The 17,591-nt window shown below is 47.1% G+C and overlaps 1 protein-coding gene across 2 annotated transcripts; it reads left to right on the top strand.

The window, feature by feature from the left end:
- The first annotated feature begins 265 nt into the window (after nt 1–265).
- Nucleotides 266–15,758, top strand: NCLN (nicalin). 2 transcript variants are annotated; one of them, XM_084614759.1, is made up of 15 exons: nt 266–525; nt 5,630–5,820; nt 6,047–6,191; nt 6,992–7,086; nt 7,439–7,519; nt 7,731–7,834; nt 8,666–8,754; nt 9,600–9,739; nt 10,347–10,525; nt 10,828–10,915; nt 11,023–11,061; nt 11,174–11,334; nt 12,175–12,228; nt 12,317–12,395; nt 14,474–15,758. In XM_084614759.1, the coding sequence occupies exons 1-15, from the start codon at nt 345–347 to the stop codon at nt 14,531–14,533; spliced, it is 1,686 nt and encodes a 561-aa protein (XP_084470885.1). In that variant the 5' UTR covers nt 266–344; the 3' UTR covers nt 14,534–15,758. The 2 variants fall into 2 exon arrangements, with proteins under 2 accessions (XP_084470885.1, XP_084470884.1); XM_084614758.1 differs by having other exon boundaries at nt 267–525; nt 11,171–11,334.
- Nucleotides 15,759–17,591: the final 1,833 nt, after the last annotated feature.

Below are 17,591 nucleotides of genomic sequence, written 5' to 3'. Positions count from 1 at the left end.
AGTGGGCTGTAGCTCACGAAAGCTTATGCTCAAATAAATTGGTTAGTCTCTAAGGTGCCACAAGTCCTCCTTTTCTTCGTCCCTAAAGGTGCCCCAAGTACTCCTGCTCTTATTTCAACTACAACTCCCAGCAGCCCTGGCAACGAACGCGCCTCCAGAGGACTACACCTCCCAGCAGCCCCCGGGGCGAGGCCTCCAGCCCCCCCCATCCGGGCCCCGCCCCCCTGGCAGGACTCCATCTCCCGTGAGCGCTTGCGGGCGAGGCCCCCCCCCGCCCCGTGCCGGGCTGTCCGAGCGGTGCCTGCAGGCTGCGGCGGGTGGCCGGGTGCGAGGCAGCCGGGGCGATGCTGGAAGAGGCGGGCGAGGTGCTGGAGTCGGTGCTGAAGGCCTCGTGCCTGCCGCTCAGCTTCCTGCTCTTCCTGCCGGCCGTGCTGCTGCTGCTGGGGCCGCCGCCCGCCGCCGAGGCCGCCCACGAGTTCACGGTCTATCGCATGCAGCAGTACGAGCTGGGCGGGCAGCCCTACGGTGAGTGGGTGGCTGAGCCCCGGGCCGGGCCGGGCCTGGCTTCCCCCCCCTCCCCCCCACAGCCCCGGGGCAGCCCTACGGTGAGTGGGTGGCTGAGCGCCGGGCCGGGCCTGGCTTCCCCCCCCTCCCTCCCCGCCACAGCCCCGGGGCAGCCCTACGGTGAGTGGGTGGCTGAGCCCCGGGCCGAGCCGGGCCTGGCGTCCCTCTCCCGGGCCCGGCCTGGCTCCCCCCTCAACCTGCCTGGCCTGGCTTAACCCCCTTCCCCTCCCGCAGCCCCGGGGCGGCCCTACGGTGAGTGAGCGAGCGAGCGCCGGGCCGGGCCGGGCCTGGCCTGGCTTCGACCGCTTTCCCCCGGGCCGGGCCTGGCCTGGCTTCGCGCCCCCTCCCCCAGCCTCGGGGCGGCCCTGTGGTGAGTGAGCGTCAGTTCCGCCCCCCTCCCCCCCCCACGGGGCCCGGCTTGCGGGGTTCTCTGCGCCCCCAGCCCGCCCTAGGGTGAATCTGGCCCGGCCTCCGTCCACCCAAGGCTGCGCTTCCCACTGATCTCCGAGGCCCCCCCGCCAGACTGACTGGGGGCTGGCGTCTCCCATCCCCAGGCCTGTCCAGGTTGTGCAAGTGGGGTGGCCTGCGCTCCCCGCCAGGGGCCGGACCCAGCTCTGCTCCCTGCACCGGGCCGGTGGGTGCAGGGCCTGGGGCGGGCGACACCCCACCAGGTGCTGGGCGACGCTGGCCCGGACCTACATCTCAGAGACAGTGCTGTGGCCTGCACCCCCGCTGCCTGCGTGCTCCTTGTCAGGGCACCTTGGCCTGCGGCTCCCTGGAGCCCTGCCCCGCCTCCTCACTGCCCCCTGATCTGTCTGTCCTAGCCGTGCCCCGAGGCCCACCCGGCCTGTCACCATGGTATCTGCCTTGGCACATCCTGCTGCTCCCCAGGCTGGGGATCCAGAGCCAGGTCTCATCCCATGGCAGCCTTGCTGCACCTGGAGCTCCGTCACTTTTTCAGTTGACTGCATTGGCCTAATGAAACGAACAGGTGTCCCTGGGCATAGAGGGCTCTGTCAGAGGACGGGGCAGTACTTCAAGCACCAGCTTCTGGACATGGCTTTGCGTTCTAGTGGCTGTGGCCCAGGCAGGAAACCCCTTGTTTGGCAATATTCTCTCCAGTGAGCACATGTGGGGGCTTCTCTCTTCCCTGCATCCACCACCCATGGGCTTTAATCGCTGTCGCACATCAGCTGACGTCCTGTCTGTGCTGCTAACTTTATTTAGCTGAGGAACCCAGCTTAGATTTAGCATCTGGTTTCCAGTGAGGTTTTTACTTTTCACTCAGATTTATAACTGCTTTCACAGAAGCCGGGAGAAGGGTTAAGGGCATCTCCGGAGGTCACCGAGAAAGTGAGCGCAGGCTGCATGGCCACAACTGAAGTTTCCTGTAATGCTGCACCAGGGTGCTTCTTGCACAACACTTCAGTGTTGCAGTTAGCTCAGTTCTGTGATTACAAAGTTCTTCTCCCGCTCCTAGGGCTAAATCCAGCCCGGATCTGGCTTCAGTAGAGTTGCAGTCTCTTACGTTGGAGAATTTGGCATCTAAATTGTTCTGTTCATGTATGCCTTTGACTTTTCCTCTCCTTTCTGTTCAGAGGTCAACTTTCCTCCTTCCTGAGCTATTCCGTTTTCACTTTTTCCTTCCTCCTGACATATGCATCACTGCTCCCTGGTCTGAAAGTTCTAGTCCCTTCTCCAATCTATTCCCCAGCCCTTTCTTCACATTACATTTCCCTCATCTTTCTCTTAGTCCTGATGTTCTTGAACTTTACGTTCTTATTGGTTGCTCAACATCTTGTCTTGAGTCAGAAATATAATATCCGGCATGAATTTCTTAAATGTTATAACCTTTCCCCTTCTCATATGCTTATTAACACGGCACCAAGTATGGTTTCTAAGGGCTCTGTTCCTAGCCAAATTAGGGTTTATATTCTGCTCCTGTGTGGATCTTACAATTTTTTGTCATTGTGCAGTAGTCTTCACTGGCAGGTTTAATAATTGCCAGTGTTCAAACCTCCATTCTTGAGAACTTCATTAGCTCGTAGCTGTATTCTCTCATGGAGTTACCGAGCTAGATCTCTTCAGACTGCAGTAGTCTTCACTGGCAGGTTTAATAGGAGGCACTGTGCACAAATTTCAGTTGGCCTTGACTTCAGCTATAAGAATATTAAATCCAAGCAAGTGTTCACAACAGCTCTCTCTGATTCCAAGTTCTTGGACTCTTAGAAAAGCAGCATATTGATTTTTTAGATGCTTGCGATTAACTTTTAATGCTGTTTCTTTTTCTGGTTACCTAAGTGAATTGTGTATTCTCTTTATCCCTTGCTAAATGCTTTGGGTAGCTAATGTTCCCATTCTGTGTGTGTTCTGAGGCCAGATGTCCTTTGGGGCAAAAGCTTTTTGTTGTTCCAAACTCTCAAATTCCTTTCCAATGGGATCAATTAGGTTTTTTAAAAGATGGAGCCTGAAGCAGGTTAAGAACAGAGTTTGATTTGTTTCTAATTCTATTAAAATAGAGTCCTTCAGATTATGAATAACGATATACATATTTAATTTGTCTGAGAAATTATAAAAAGTAGCTCTTTCTTGTAGTATCAACAGAAAACAATGTTGAGCTCACTCTCCAGCAGCATCTAAATTGAGGTCCATGCTGGGAACAGAATATGCTAGTTACAAGCCTGTAAACAGTCATTGCTCTTGGGATTGTTGCATGGTTTTCCCGATGAGTGTAGGCAGATGTTTGTCTGGGAGGTATATTCTAGATATAGGCCCCTCTGATCATGCAATCTGATCCACTGGTGTAGATCCCTGTGTCTGTGTAGGGGCAGAGATCTGTACTAGTTGGGCTCAAGCAGGGGTAACTTGTGTTATATGGAAGCCCAAACTAGATGATCCTTCTGACCATAAACTCTATGGATCTGATTGCGGGACTGAGGCTGCATTACACACTACACTGCGTACCTTCATGCAGTGGGGCACGAAGTGCAGCTCTCGGGAAGAATGAAAATTCGTGTTCCCGCTGCTCAGGGAAACTGTGGCAGAACTCCACTAACAAAGACCATGTTTAAACACTGTTGTGTAAAGGTCTAATGTGGTTCCTGGATGTGCTGCTGTCATTGGGGCCTAAACAGTAAAAAACAAAAAACCCTGTGCTTACATTGTAAAGAGGTTTGGCCTTTCCTCTGTAAACAAGTAACCATGTAAGCCGGGCTAGCCCTGACCTTCATGATCCATGCAGGCAAGACTAATGTGAATTGGGGTACTGCCACGTTCAAGCATGTTGACTGACTTAAAAATACATTCTCCCATCCTATAAGAATGGCCTACATTCTTTGTTCTTAGATGTATACATTTACCCATACTAAAACCCATTGTTTGCTTGCACCCAGTGTACCAGATGATCCAGATAGCTTTGAATCAGTTAACTGTCCTCTTTGTTATTTACCACTTCTCCAATTTTTGTGTCGTTTGTAAATTTTATCAGTGATGATTTTTTTTTCCTTCCAGGCCACTGATAAAAATGTTAAATAGCATAGGGACAAGAAATGGTCCCTGTTGGACCCCACTGGAAACACACCCACTTGATGGCAATTCCCTGTTTACAATTAATTTTGAAACCTATTTGTTAGCCAGTTTTTAATCCATTTAATGTGTGTCACGTTAATTTTATATCGTTCTAGTTTTTTAATCAAAATGTAATGTGGTACCAAGTCAAATGCCTTAGAGAAGTCTAGATATATTATATCAACACTGTTATCTTTGTCAATCAAAACACTGTCAATCAAACTTGTAATCACATCAAGAAAAGATATCAGGTCAGTTTGACAGGATCTGTTTTCCTAAACCTATGTTGATTTGCATTAATGATATTATCCTCCTTTAATTCTTCATTACTCAAGTCCCATATTAGCCACTCCATTATCTTTGTCTAGGATCAAAGTCAGGCTGACAGGCCTATAATTTCCTGGGTCATCTCGTTTACCCTTTTTAAAAATTGGCACATTAGCTTTCTTCCAGTTTTCTTGAACTTCCCCAGTGCATCGAGACTTATTGAAAATCAACATTAATGGCCCCACGAGCTCTTCAGACAGCTTTTTAAAAAACTTTTGGATGCAGTTTATCTGGACCTGCTGCTTTAAAAATGTCTCACTTTAGTAGCTTCTGTTTAACATCCTCCAGAGATACTAATGGAATGGAAAGTGCTATCATTTCCATATGATGAGACTGGATTATGTTTTTCCCCAAATACAGAATAGAAATATTTATTGAACACTTCTGCCTTCCTGTATTTTTATTGACAATTCTATCAATTCCATCTAGTAATGGACCAACGCCACTGTCAGGATTCTTTTTGTTCCTACTACAGTTAAAGAACTCCGTTTTGTCCTTAACTCTGCTGGCCATATATTTCTCCTTGTGTCCCTTTGTTTCGCTTATCAATTTTCCACAATTTCAAATTTCTGATTTTATATTCTGAATAAGTTATGCATGTATAACCAACACCTTTTCATATATTATCTCAGACTGCTGTCTATTAGCATTTCAGTTCAGCTTGAGCCCTGTGCTCTCAGGGAAGCTATTTGCAAAGCCAGAGGATGCAGCTGCCTGAACAACCTGCTGCCCAGATTTTCCCAGAAAGCACTGATACAGACATAGGTGGTAGATGCAGAGTAGCAAACAGATCTCATGTATCGTTGTGCTGTGTGGGTTTGACTGTACTATATCAGTAATGGGGTCAGGTGAGCATGTCAGAATATGGTTCCACAAATGTGGTTGTAACCGATGTAGATGAGTGCACAGTGACTGTCTCTAACGTGCCCATCATGGGCTTAGGAACCCAGGGGCAGATGATTAGTGTATCCCACAGGGGAAAGGGGGGAAAACTGAGGGTGCCCAAAAGGAATGGGAAGGGAGAAAGGAATAACTTAAGTGATTACAAATACCTGTCTCTGCTGATGACTGTGGAAATAGTCAAGGCTGTTTAGCATGGAGAGTGTTCTGGGAACCGGATGCTGGTATTGACGAGATCTAGCCGATGGTCTTGTCCTCTCCTTCCCTGCAGGCACCAGGAATGCAGTGTTAAACACAGAGGCCCGCACTGTAGAGGCGGACGTGTTGAGCCGCCGCTGCGTGATGATGCGGCTAGTGGATTTCTCGTATGAGCAGTACCAGAAGGCTCTCCGCCAGTCAGCTGGGGCCGTGGTGATCATCTTGCCCAAGGCCATGTCAGCAGTGCCGCAGGATGTTGTCAGGGTAAATATCGCTCCAGACAGAGAGATGATGTTATTGGAGAAAGGGAGCAAAGATTCAGGTACAATATAGTGACTGAAACTCCCAGTTGTGGTTTGATGGGGTTTTTACTCTGTCAAGGTTAAGTTTAAAACTTTGATTTATGCCCCTCTGCTTTGGCCATTAGTATGCCTGTCTTCTTGCAAGTTCAATGGAGCCTAAGTGTGCCCCTCTCCTTCTAAATTCTCAGCAATTCATGGAGATAGAGCCAGAAATGCTGGCCATGGAAACCATTGTGCCGGTCTATTTTGCAGTAGAGGATGAAGAGCTGCTCTCCATCTATGAACAAACACGGGTTGCTTCTACATCACAGGGTTCGGCTTCAGCTGCTGAAGGTGAGTTGCAGCAAAAGGGGGGTTTAAAAGGAAGAAAACTAGCCATAATAATGTTCCTCAGTCAGGTGTCTCTAAGAATGGTAGGCAAAGGTTTCCACAAAATTCTGGAGATGCAGTGTGATCTAGTGGCTAGGGTGGTAGACCCCAGGAGTCCTGAGTTTTCTGCCCAAGTGACACATTAGGTGAGCTGGGAACATCACTTAATCTTTCCTTGCCTCACTTTCCCCATCTGCAAATTGGAGATAATGATCTGTGGACGAACAGGCTATATAAGGGCTAAGTTATTATTTTACTTGGAGTGACATGATTTAGGAATATAGTTCCATAGAAATCCTTATTTCTGTTTCATCTCATTTGCAACAGCCTAGGGGCCAAATTCAGTAAAATTTGGTGGAAAGTTGTTTTTTCTAAGTGGTTATAGCGGGTTACTGAGTCTCACAACTCTTTGGCCCTATTCCTGGCTCGGCCACTAATCACTGTGTTTGGGCAAGTAACTTAAACACTTAGTGCCTCAGTTTACTCCACTGTAAATGGCTTTAATATTTACCTATCTGTCAAGAGTGTTGGGCTTAGTAGTTTGTAACATCTTTTGGATCCTGGGGTGAAAGTTTCTGTAGAAGTTCAAAGTATTCAGATTTTTGTACAAAATTAAAATGCTTTGTCACTAGATGTGGAAATTTAAACAGTGAGGCAGAGAAGTTATGGGCTTATTTGACAAAGCTAGACTCTTTGTGAATCAGCTATCAAGGGAATTAAAGGGACAAGATTTTTTTCCTCCCAGTATATTTCTTTTTTTCTAGTTCTGCTGCACACAGCGACTGCCAACGGCTTCCAGATGGTTACGAGTGGGGCTCAGAGCAAAGCTGTCAGTGACTGGCTCATAACCAGCCTGGAGGTGAGTTCTAGATGGATCAGAACTGGGATCTGGGCTGGTAATGTTTATAGGAAAGCCCAGGAATTCACTGAGTGGTGCGTTGCTAAAGACTGGAAGTTAAAGCCTCTTCAGAGGAAATCAGAGATTTTTCAGCCATGTTGGAGAGGCAGCTTTTCTACCTTTCTGGATTCAGAAACCAGAAAGCAGGTTAAGGGCTCAATACTGGAAGTCAGTGGGAGTATGATTCAGCACTGGGGCTGTTAGAAATTGACTGGGTGATGGTTAGGAGTGGTCTGTTGTGCTCCTGTACTCCAGGCAATAGAGTGATGCAGGAGGGGATGCTAGGTAATGCTCCTGTGTGTTCCATCCCTAGGGGAGGCTGACTGGTCTGGGAGGAGAGGATCTGCCCACCATTGTAATAGTTGCCCATTATGATTCTTTCGGTGTGGCCCCAGTAAGTATTATTTTTTCCTGCAGCTCTCTGTTTCTGTTAATGGGTTACTTCCTGGGACCTGTATCCCTGTCTCTTCTCCACCCTCTTGCTAGTGGGGTGCTTTCCACAGGAGCCTGTAAAGTCAGTGTGTTGCAACGGAAGTTGTTCTCTGTGGGGTGGGCGAGCGCTGTCACGTAGGCTTGTCTTTACATCTCCCGTTCTCTTCCTGCAGTGGCTGTCTCATGGTGCAGACTCCAACGGCAGTGGCATCTCTGGGCTACTGGAGCTAGCCAGGCTCTTTTCTCGACTCTACACCTACAAACGTACCCATGCTGGGTAAGAAGCTGCTCTCTCCACTGGAGAGCATGGGCGGGAGTGGGCACGTGGAAGGGGTTTTGGCTGTAAGAGGGACTCGTGAACAATCCTGCACCTGTGAAGTGTTATACGTGCAAAGTCCCTTAGCACAGTGACAGGGCTGGCAGGGTGAAACCAGGCTGCCTGTATGCTGTTGTCACAAGCTCTGTTATGAAATAAAACTAAAATTTCATCTTTTTTCCTACACATCTGCTGTTCATGAATTATCATGCTTTTTCCTTTCTTCTCCTTGGAGTGGCTTATCAGTTTATGCTTTGTGCAAGGCAGAGGCTGCATGATCTAGTGGACCTGAGGGTAGGATAAGAGCCAGGAATTCTTGTGCTCTGATCCCTGCTCTGCCACTGTCTTACTGCATGGCCCGTGGCAAGTTCCTTAACTTGTGTGTCTGGGTTTCCCCATCAGCAAAGTGAGGCTAGAGATACAAGGCGATTGGGAGAAGGGATTGGTTAATGTGTGTAGAGTGCCTTGGAAATGTAAAGTACAGAAGTGCCAAATATTCAGTAAGAACTGTGTGTTCCAGCAGGCATTTCCTTGCCTTCTGTTAGTATGTGGATTCTGTCATATTCCTGTATAGATGTTGCAGTCAAGTGCATATGGTATATAAAGGAAAAGCGCTCATGATTTTACTGAGGGATACAGCTCATAGTAACGAGCAAAAGTTAGTCTTTGGGCAGAGTTCGACTTGGATTCTATGCTCTGTCCTTCTTTACTTCTCCCAAGGCTGGGCATGCTGCCGCCACAGCCAAGGAGTCAATTCTGCTAACTATATTTTCCCTGTTTCTTGGTGGGCAGGTATAATATGTTGTTCTTTGCATCTGGAGGCGGTAAATTTAACTATCAAGGAACCAAGAGGTGGTTAGAAGACAACTTGGATCACACAGGTGAGACAGACACCTAGGATGGGAACAGTTTACTGCAAGCTTAGCTGGGTGGAGCAACTTCAGCCGTGAAAACATCCGCTATCTGTGTTGTGATAAGTTAGGATAGGGAGTGGGGTGGTAAACTAACTTCAGTGGCTGTGATGCCATTTGCAGGCCAAAGATTAGATCACTGTATGTGTTCTGTGCTCTCTGGAGGGAATGTGATTCTCTTGGGGCTGTTTGGTTGAGGAACATGTCGGGGACATGAGAAGTATGTGCGTCAGGACTAGGAAAATGGACCTGCAGTGAACTCCTCCAGCAAATGTACATTCCAGAGAGAAACTGTTATCTTCTGTGCGTATGCACAAAGGAATCCCAGACTAGTGTTTAGAGCATGACTTGGGACTGGGAGATCATTCTCTTCCTGACTGTCACTGACTCGCTGTGTGACGTTGGATGGGTCACTTAACTTCTCTGCTTCCGTTTTCCCCTCTAAAATCAAGATAATGTTACTGATGTATCCCTACAGGATTATGGGGATTAATATTTGGGTAAGGTACTTTGAGATCCTCAGACGGAAGATATCCGTTATTGCCTGTGTGCATGTTCTGTTTGGTTGGATGGGCTTTTAATATCAGCTGAATCCATACTGACCCACTATAATAAGGTATATATTGTAAAGTGTCTTCCATGCTATTTGTATTGCAGCTGTTGTAAGAGGAGTTATAGGGTGCATACTGGCCTCCTTACTGTGCATCTGTCATATCTGACCATGCTGGGAGATCTCCTCTCCATATGTCCTGCACATGTGTCTAGCCCCGAAAGCGTGGGGTGGAGTTTCATGGGTTTGGATGCATCTGTTTCAGATTCCAGTTTGCTGCAGGATAATGTGGCGTTTGTTCTGTGCCTTGACACCCTGGGCAGAGGGAACAGTCTTCACCTCCACGTCTCAAAACCTCCTAAGGAGGGGACCCTGCAGCATGCTTTTCTGAGGGAGCTGGAAATGGTAATGAAAAACGTCAACTTCATTGGGCATGTTGGGGAGGGTGGGTCGTGCACGTGCTCATGGATGGGCATTTGGGGGTGAGTTGCTATGGGGAGCTCTTCTGCTTCTATAAAGGATAGAGGGTGTGAAATTAACGTGGCTAAAAGTGATGAGGGGAGGAAGCCCTGATATCATCCAAGCCTCATTTCTGGTGGCCTTGATTTGGTGCAAGGAGTTATCTATCATTTGGGAATCCCCCTTTCCTTAAAACAATGGCTTCTTTTAGAGCTTCTTGCTTGTACCAACTGACTAGCCAGCTCCTGCCGCAGACGGCTGCCTTGGCAGCTTGGGGACTGTAGAATGTTGCTTTAATATTGTAAGCCAGGTTTTCAGGGTTGCTACATATTTTCTGGATGCATCTGACTTAACCAGCCCTTCCTGAAGGACGTTGGCAGAAACATACCCTTGCTGGAATACGCCCGGGGGAGGGAAGGTGTGACCATCTATAACACTAGAACTCCAGCCTGGGTTTTGAGAAGGAAGGATGGGGAATGTGTTCTAAAGTGATGGGATCTGTTCCGTGACCTCCGGGTCACCCTTTTCCTGGGCTGCTTGGCTTCTCCCACAGGTGGTCGCAAGCCAGTTTCCAGAAGTGAAATTCTCCATGGTGCACAAGAAGATAAACCTGGCTGAGGATATGCTCGCATGGGAGCATGAACGCTTTGCAATCCGCCGCCTGCCTGCATTCACCATTTCCCACCTGGAGAGCCACCGGGATGGCCCACGCAACAGCATCATGGACATGAGGTCAGTGGCTCTGAGGGGAAGGCGCCAGCAGATCAGTTGTCGAATGGACATGTGGGCTAGAGACACTTACAAACATGGTTGTTCCGGTGTCTTAACTTTTTCAAGTCGTTAACACCACATCAGGAACACTGAGAAATCAAGACCAAGAGCTGGGAGTGTTGGGTCTATAACTGTGTCTTGATTGGGCAGCCTCTTCTTCCTCCTTTATGGATGAAGTTTCACCATAGTTGTATGCAGTGAAAAGGGCTTTCCTGAGAGAAAGCTGTTACCATAGCCAGATTTACACCTCCCTTCTCTTGTAGGTCACGAGTTGACTCTAAGACTCTAACCCGTAACACCAGGATCATTGCTGAGGCATTGACTCGGGTCATCTACAACCTAACTGAGAAGGTAAGACTGTCCCCCCACGTGCACCCGCTGCCCGTTGTCCAGGCTTTTCGGTTCTCCTACACCACCATGCCTACTTTTGCAACTGCGTCCCTTTTCTCTCTTCACAGGGAGCGCCTGCTGACCTGCAGATCTTCACAGAGCAGATGGTAAGGGAGCAGGGGGGCATAGATGTAGCCTGGGGGGAGAGGGCTCTGGAGACCTTTGATCAGCAGCATAAGTTTGTCATCTTCTCTCTCTGGCGTCCTCTTTCTGCAGCAGATTCAGCAGGAGCAGCTGGAGTCTGTGATGGACTGGCTGACCAGTCAGCCCAGAGCAGCCCAGCTTGTAGATAAAGACAGCACCTTCCTCAACACCTTAGAATATTACATGAGCCGCTATCTGAAGGATGTCAAGCAGCATCATGTGAAGGCAGATAAACGGTAAGCGAGGCAGGTGAATGGGGAGAGGGAGAAAATGTGGTATGTTCCTGACATGCTTAAACTGACTTCCCCCTTATTGCGTTCCTGTCTCCAAGAGTAACAGTTTCTCAGATGTTCTCCTCAGTGTGTGAGGTGCCTAAACCCCCCATTTCCTGCTGCACCTGTACAGTCTGGTCACATGTTTTTTACACTCTTAACAGGACGTTCTGCCTTCTTTAAGGAACTCCCAAGAATTCCAGTGGGCATAATTACAAGTCGTATCTTCATCAGTGAGAAGAGGGAGGGCTTGTTTTTTCACTGTTCAGCCCCCTCCTTCCCCAGAAGTCCACCTTGTTAAATACTGCGGTACCCTGTCTGAAGGCAGTGAGAGAGGAGCAGCAGTCTTCTGGCACCAGGAGAGCATTGCCTGCTTTTAAAACAAAGGCAGTCTCTCATCCTGATTTAGCTGCTTGGCATGAAGATGCTTGTGAGCCCAGTGAGGTGTCTCCAGGGCACCGGCTCTTTGAGACAGCTGAACATTTGTGTGGAAATGGAGGACAAATGGTCTTGTTCTTGTGTGTAAATAAACAGCATTTTGCCCCACCCCGGGAATGGGGTTCAGCTTTCCAAGGTTTCCTCTCTGGTTGGGATAGGAGATGAGTACTAGTTTATCCGGGTACCTGCTGAGAGCTGTAAACTGGTTTAAAGGGGTATGTGAGGCTGTCAAGCTTGCCTGTCGCTGGTTGATTGCTTGTGTGACGAGGGGGACAGGAGATGAGTGAGTTCTGGGGCTGTTTTTATTTCCTCTGGAACCAGCGCCCGGAAATGTTGCACCATCTGAAGAGCTCATTCTTTCCACAGGGACCCTGAGTTTGTTTTCTATGACCAGTTGAAGCAGGTGATGAACGCATACAGGTATATATTAAGGCAGGGGTTGGATATTTCATCTTTCTCTAGGGTTGTAACTCCTTTGGTGACCTCACCCTTTGTTGATCCATTTCAGGGTGAAGCCAGCAATCTTTGACCTGCTCCTGGCTCTCTGTATAGCAGTCTACCTCGGAGTTGCCTATGTTGCAGTCCAGGTGAGGAAAAAAGGAGCGATCCTTCTATTCCTTCACTTCCTCTTTAAGCTATAAGAATGTATGAGCCAATTATGCTCTGCTGGCATTCATGTCAAATTCAGAGTGTGAGAGAGAGAGACTCTTCTCTGGATGAGAGAGGACCCATGATTTTTGAGACCCATTAACTCTTCTGGTGCTGGTGTTTTCACCTCCATGGGTGTCTTCACAGTGTTATCAGGCTCATAATTCAGCCCCCTCCCGCAATGTGGAGAGGAATATACAACAGCTTTCTGCCCCGAGTTATGACTCCCACAGACGGAGTGGGAAAACAAGTTTTTTAACTACAAAAGTCAGATTTTAAGTGATTATAAGGCATAGCAAACGCATCAAAGCAGATTACCTAGCATATAAACGAAACATGCAAACTGAGCTTAACATACTACGTAGATCCAATATGAATAGCAAATCCTCACCCTAAGTGATGATACAAGCAGGCTGCAGATTCTGAAGGGGCAAGCTGCACTTGTTTATAGCTTGGAATCCCCAGGTGTTCAATTCACAGGCTAAAAATCCCTTTAGTGGGTCCAGCACCCCCCCCCCCCCAGTCCAGTCTTTGTTCCTCAGGTGTTTCCAGGGGTCTCTTTGGGTGAGGAGTCAGCAAAGAACCAAGATGATATCACTTCCCTGCCTTAAATAGTTTTTGCATATGGCAGGAACCCTTTGTTTCAAAGCTTGGTTCCTACACCAGTCAGTGGAAAAGCACTGATACCCCAAGATGGAGTTCAGCACCAGGTGACCTGGTCAAATGTCCCTGTAGGGTCACAGCAGCCATGAGTCGGAGTCTGTCTGCAGCGTCCTCAGGAAGGCTCCCAGGTGGGAGATAAGCTTCTTCTAAGGCCTGTTGTTTTCGCTAATGGCCCTTCCCCACTCAGGTTTTCAGAATGAAAGCATCTTGACTAGTGGGCATTCCCCAGGTGTAAACACATTTGTAATACTGATACATAGTCAGTATTTCTAGCTTCAGATACAAAAATGATACGTGCATGCAAATAAGATAATCATATTCAGTAAATCATAACCTTTCCAATATCTCACATGACCTATCTTGCATAAAATACATCATAATTATGCCATAATCGTATAATATCACCATGAAGAATATGTGGTGCTGTGTCACAGAGACCATTGTGAGTCTGGCTCCTGATCTTGGGTTAAATGCTCAATAAAAGGTAACCATGTTGGGTCACAGTCCTCTTGTTTCATAACAAGCTTTTTCTTTTTTTAAGTTAGATGCTTCAGGAAATGCCCACCATTTGATGAATGTCTTTTATATATTAACAATAATATTAAATAGAAAGAAAAGCACAAAATACTGTTGTATAATTTAAATGGTCCTGTCCACCCATTTATTTCTTATTAGTTAGCTAGATTGATGAGGGGTCATTTGGAGGCTGCTGTTAAGGTTGGGGTTTGTAACCAGGGTTTGTTGAATATCTGCAGAGATCATTTAAAAGAAAATAGGAATCACATGGGTTTTTCAATGATTTTAAAACAGCAAAAAATAAGACCAGTGTTAAAGGATTAGCGGTTGGCCTTAATCTGTGGTTTTACCTGTTTTGCAATCCCCAAATCACTACAAGCCAAATGTTACTATCAGTGGGCCAGATCATGTGCACTGAAGTCAGTGGGAGTTTTGCCATCCATTTCAATTGGAGCAGGTTCCAAAAGTACTGATTGCAGATCAACAGCAAATACTTATGGCAATTCTCCATGAAAACAGGAGTTGATAATGGTACTGCGGGCAGGCCCAGTGAGTGTTTCTGTAGGTAATTCATTGTTCTTTCCTCATAACCCTGGCTTCACTTGCTGTACTGTAACAACTGAGCCTAGTTTGCCAAGCCCCAGAAGGAGGCAGAGTTCTCCTTAGGGTAGGGATATGAGTGTGAACTCAGCCCTGAGTCAGATATTGCATTTATATGCTAGCACTGCCTCCAGCCTCCTAATGAGCTGCTTCTTCCCTGTGAGCAGAGAAGAACACACATTGCCAGTTTGCTAGCACTGTCATGGACTCACTACTCTTTCCCCCCTCCCTTTTCTAGCACTTTGGTATCCTTTACAAGACGGTACAGAGATTATCCCTTAAATCCAAGCAGCAGTGAAGTGGCAAATCACCAACCCATCGAGCAGCACTGAGCCATCGGTGAGCCCGGCAGGAGCTTCTGCCTTCCACCGGCTCCTGCCATTTCTCCCTCTCTCCTCTAACCATCCTGGAGGAAAGCAGAGATTAACTGAACTTTCAACTCTTGTGCACTGTTTTTTGGGTCTCCCCCCAACTTGTCCATTTTCCTTCATTTTGTGGCGAGGGAGATGCGCAGAGACTCAGTCAATCCCTGCAGATTGTTTAAACACTGAATGGCTGATGCAAAGTTCCCTCCGAACAAGAAGTTTCTGTAAGTGTGAAGGTGCTGAACCTGGTTTCACAGGCATGTGCCATACAGCCAACTTGGAGGCTGAATCCACGGGGCAAGCGGATGGACAGCTCGGCCCAGCCAACTGGACTCAGAGCACTCGTTTTTTAAAAAATGTGCACATGTAAATTAAAAGATAATTATTAGCGCGTTTCATACTGCACCTCTTCCTTCTGCTCCCTCCCTGGAACCAGGAAGGGAGCACTCAGCAAGCAGTGTCTCCAGCAAACCGCTTATTGTATTTTCTTTGGACAGTGCAATAACCGGTTCTCCTTTTGGAAGTGCACTGTAAACGATCTTGACTGTTAATCTGATTGGGAAATGAGAAAGGATCATTAACTGGTTGCCACAGTAGGATTCCTTCCATAGCATGTTTTGCTCCCTCAGCTGGAGGCTGCATTCCGCTGTGCCCAGGTTCCTTTGAGGTTGATATCCCTCAGTTTGATGCTGTTGCCACGCTGTGCTTAACTCTCACTGGTGTGTGCAGGTGTGTGGTGTTCGTTTTTTTTTTTTAAGGGGTTCCTAAGTTTATAGTTGCTGCCGGATCAGGTCTCAAGCCATTCTGTATATTTAAACACTTCGATGGTTAGATTAATAATATAAGCAGGAGCGACCTAGTTCCTGCCATGATCTCTGGTCAGTAATCCATTTGCTTCCATTCCTGTCTCTTTCCACTTGCAGTTGGGCAGATTTTAGTCCTGTTCACTTTCATCTCAGGGTCTTGTTTAGCATTTCTCATCACTATTCTTTATAAAACACTGGTCCTAGCCTAATAGTATTGGTAACTTGCCAAGGCTCTGTTGTTGCTTCCTTTACATGCACCCTGTGGTGTGTTTGGAGGGAGGTGGGATGTTAGTAGTGATTTTTAAGAAGGTTTTATGAAAATGTCATTAAACGTTACTGTTTTCAGATTGTAGCTAAGAGCACGTGTTACAGCTGGAGCTCACCTGTTCTCCAGTACTTTTTTTCTCAAGCAAGATCTTACTTCTTCTGTTTGCTAATACATTACGTTGGGGAAATTACACTGTTGCCCAAAACTGTTGTTAATGCATGTGCAGAGGCCTGGGAATTTTCCAGTCTAGACAGACAAATGCCAAAGTGTGCTCTCTCTCCATTTTTAAACCCCTCTGAATTTCACAGCCTCAGGTAAGTGGAACACTGTGTCTTGCAATCATTTTCTGATGATTCCCCAGGCTGCTTAGCAGAGTAGGTGCATCAGTGTGGTAACCACCATGTTCCTACATGGAAACCTCTCAAGACCTTTCCCAAAAGTTGTAAGTTAATGGCATCTGTAGATGGCACTTTAAAGACCCAAATCTCCTGCAGGCAACAGCAATCTAACATTTAAAATACTTTCTGTAGTTACTGACTTCCATGCATAGATCTGGTACTTCTACAAGCCAAGATGACTCTCTTTATTTAAAATACCACTTTCCATTTGAGGCTGAATTTCGATCTTTTGTGGCTTGGAGTTGAACTATCCACCTTCCTGTAAGCAAGAAAAACATTAGCTGAGTGTCCTCATTTGCATTATTCACTGAACATGGATTAGCTAGGAAAAAGTGGTGGATTGTGGCCAGGTGCCCTTAGTAGTATTGTCCTTTGGATAGGGATTGAAACCCTTATTTTTCAACCATCTTTTTTTTAAAAAGCAAGAGAAAATGCACCTTGCCCAAGGCTCTTCATGCTATTGCCAAGCTTTCCAATCCACAATGGCTCACTCTGACGGGCCTGATTAGCAGAAGCGCTTGCTGAGTTACTGCAGCTCCCAGTGACATTCGATTGGTATCATAGGTGCCCAGTGCTTCTGAAAATCAGGCCCTCGAGAGACGTGCCTTTTGCTAGCTCTTGGGTGCTTCCTTAAAATAGGTTCCACTGTGCGTTTGGTGGTTTTAGCATCACCTCTGGACAAGCCCTTCCTAATGGATTTGAAGCCTGTTTCCTTCTTGCTTTGGAATAGTTGGAGGAAAAATTTGCCTGCCCTTAGCTTTTATGCCTTGTAACATTTTATGCCCTGCGTGCAGCAGCTGGGAGGAGCAATTGCACGGAGAGTCCTGCTCAGCCTTAGGATGGAGCATGCCCATTACAGATAGTCTGACAGGTAGATGCTCCTAAGATTGTAAACCCTTACTGAGCATGTGCAAACGAAGACGGTTCAGAGGCTTATAACTGTGTTGCAACTTGCTAGTGCTCTACACCCCAAGGAATGTCTCCTTTAACCCATCCCAGCTCATTACTGAACCAGGCTTGCTGGGACACCGTTACTCCATTTAGAACAGCTAATACGAAGTAAGTTATGAGCAATCCTGCTTTAATTCACTTTAATATAAGTAATATTTACTAATAGTGGGCAGAAGCGAACAGAGCCAGCGTACTCGCATACGCACTGAAAAGCCCATTCTGGCGTCTTCAAGACAAGAAGAGACTGAAGCTCATAGGTGCTGGAATTAGGAGTACGGGGGTGCCACAGCTTGAAGTGGTTTCCATCATATTCAGGGTTTACAGTTCGGTTCAGTGGCGCTCAGCAGCCTGCCTATACAAGTTGTTCCAGCATCTGCTGAAGCCTGAGAGTAACAAACATCTCCTCCACCAGCGTGAACAATTGATTGCAGCTCTGATCCCTTCAAGGTTGTAGTATTAAACCAACTGTTTACAGCTCCTTACATGGTGGGAAATCAATACCAGAAGTTCCTGATAATGTGAAATAACATAGTGGCAGTTATCTTAAACCAAGGAGGGTAGGGCCACA

Source organism: Lepidochelys olivacea, assembly GCF_965140295.1.
Source record: "Lepidochelys olivacea isolate rLepOli2 genome assembly, chromosome: 25".
Taxonomy (NCBI): Eukaryota; Metazoa; Chordata; order Testudines; family Cheloniidae; genus Lepidochelys; species Lepidochelys olivacea.
This window is presented reverse-complemented; position numbering and strand designations above follow the sequence as displayed.

Bases quoted from the DNA above. Each gene is read 5' to 3' on its own strand.
- NCLN (XM_084614758.1), top strand. From the start codon at position 345: ATGCTGGAAGAGGCGGGCGAGGTGCTGGAGTCGGTGCTGAAGGCCTCG. The intron at 7,835-8,665 runs GTAAGAAGCTGC...CTTGGTGGGCAG, and splicing joins TACAAACGTACCCATGCTGG to GTATAATATGTTGTTCTTTG. The intron at 9,740-10,346 runs GTAATGAAAAAC...CTTCTCCCACAG, and splicing joins TTCTGAGGGAGCTGGAAATG to GTGGTCGCAAGCCAGTTTCC.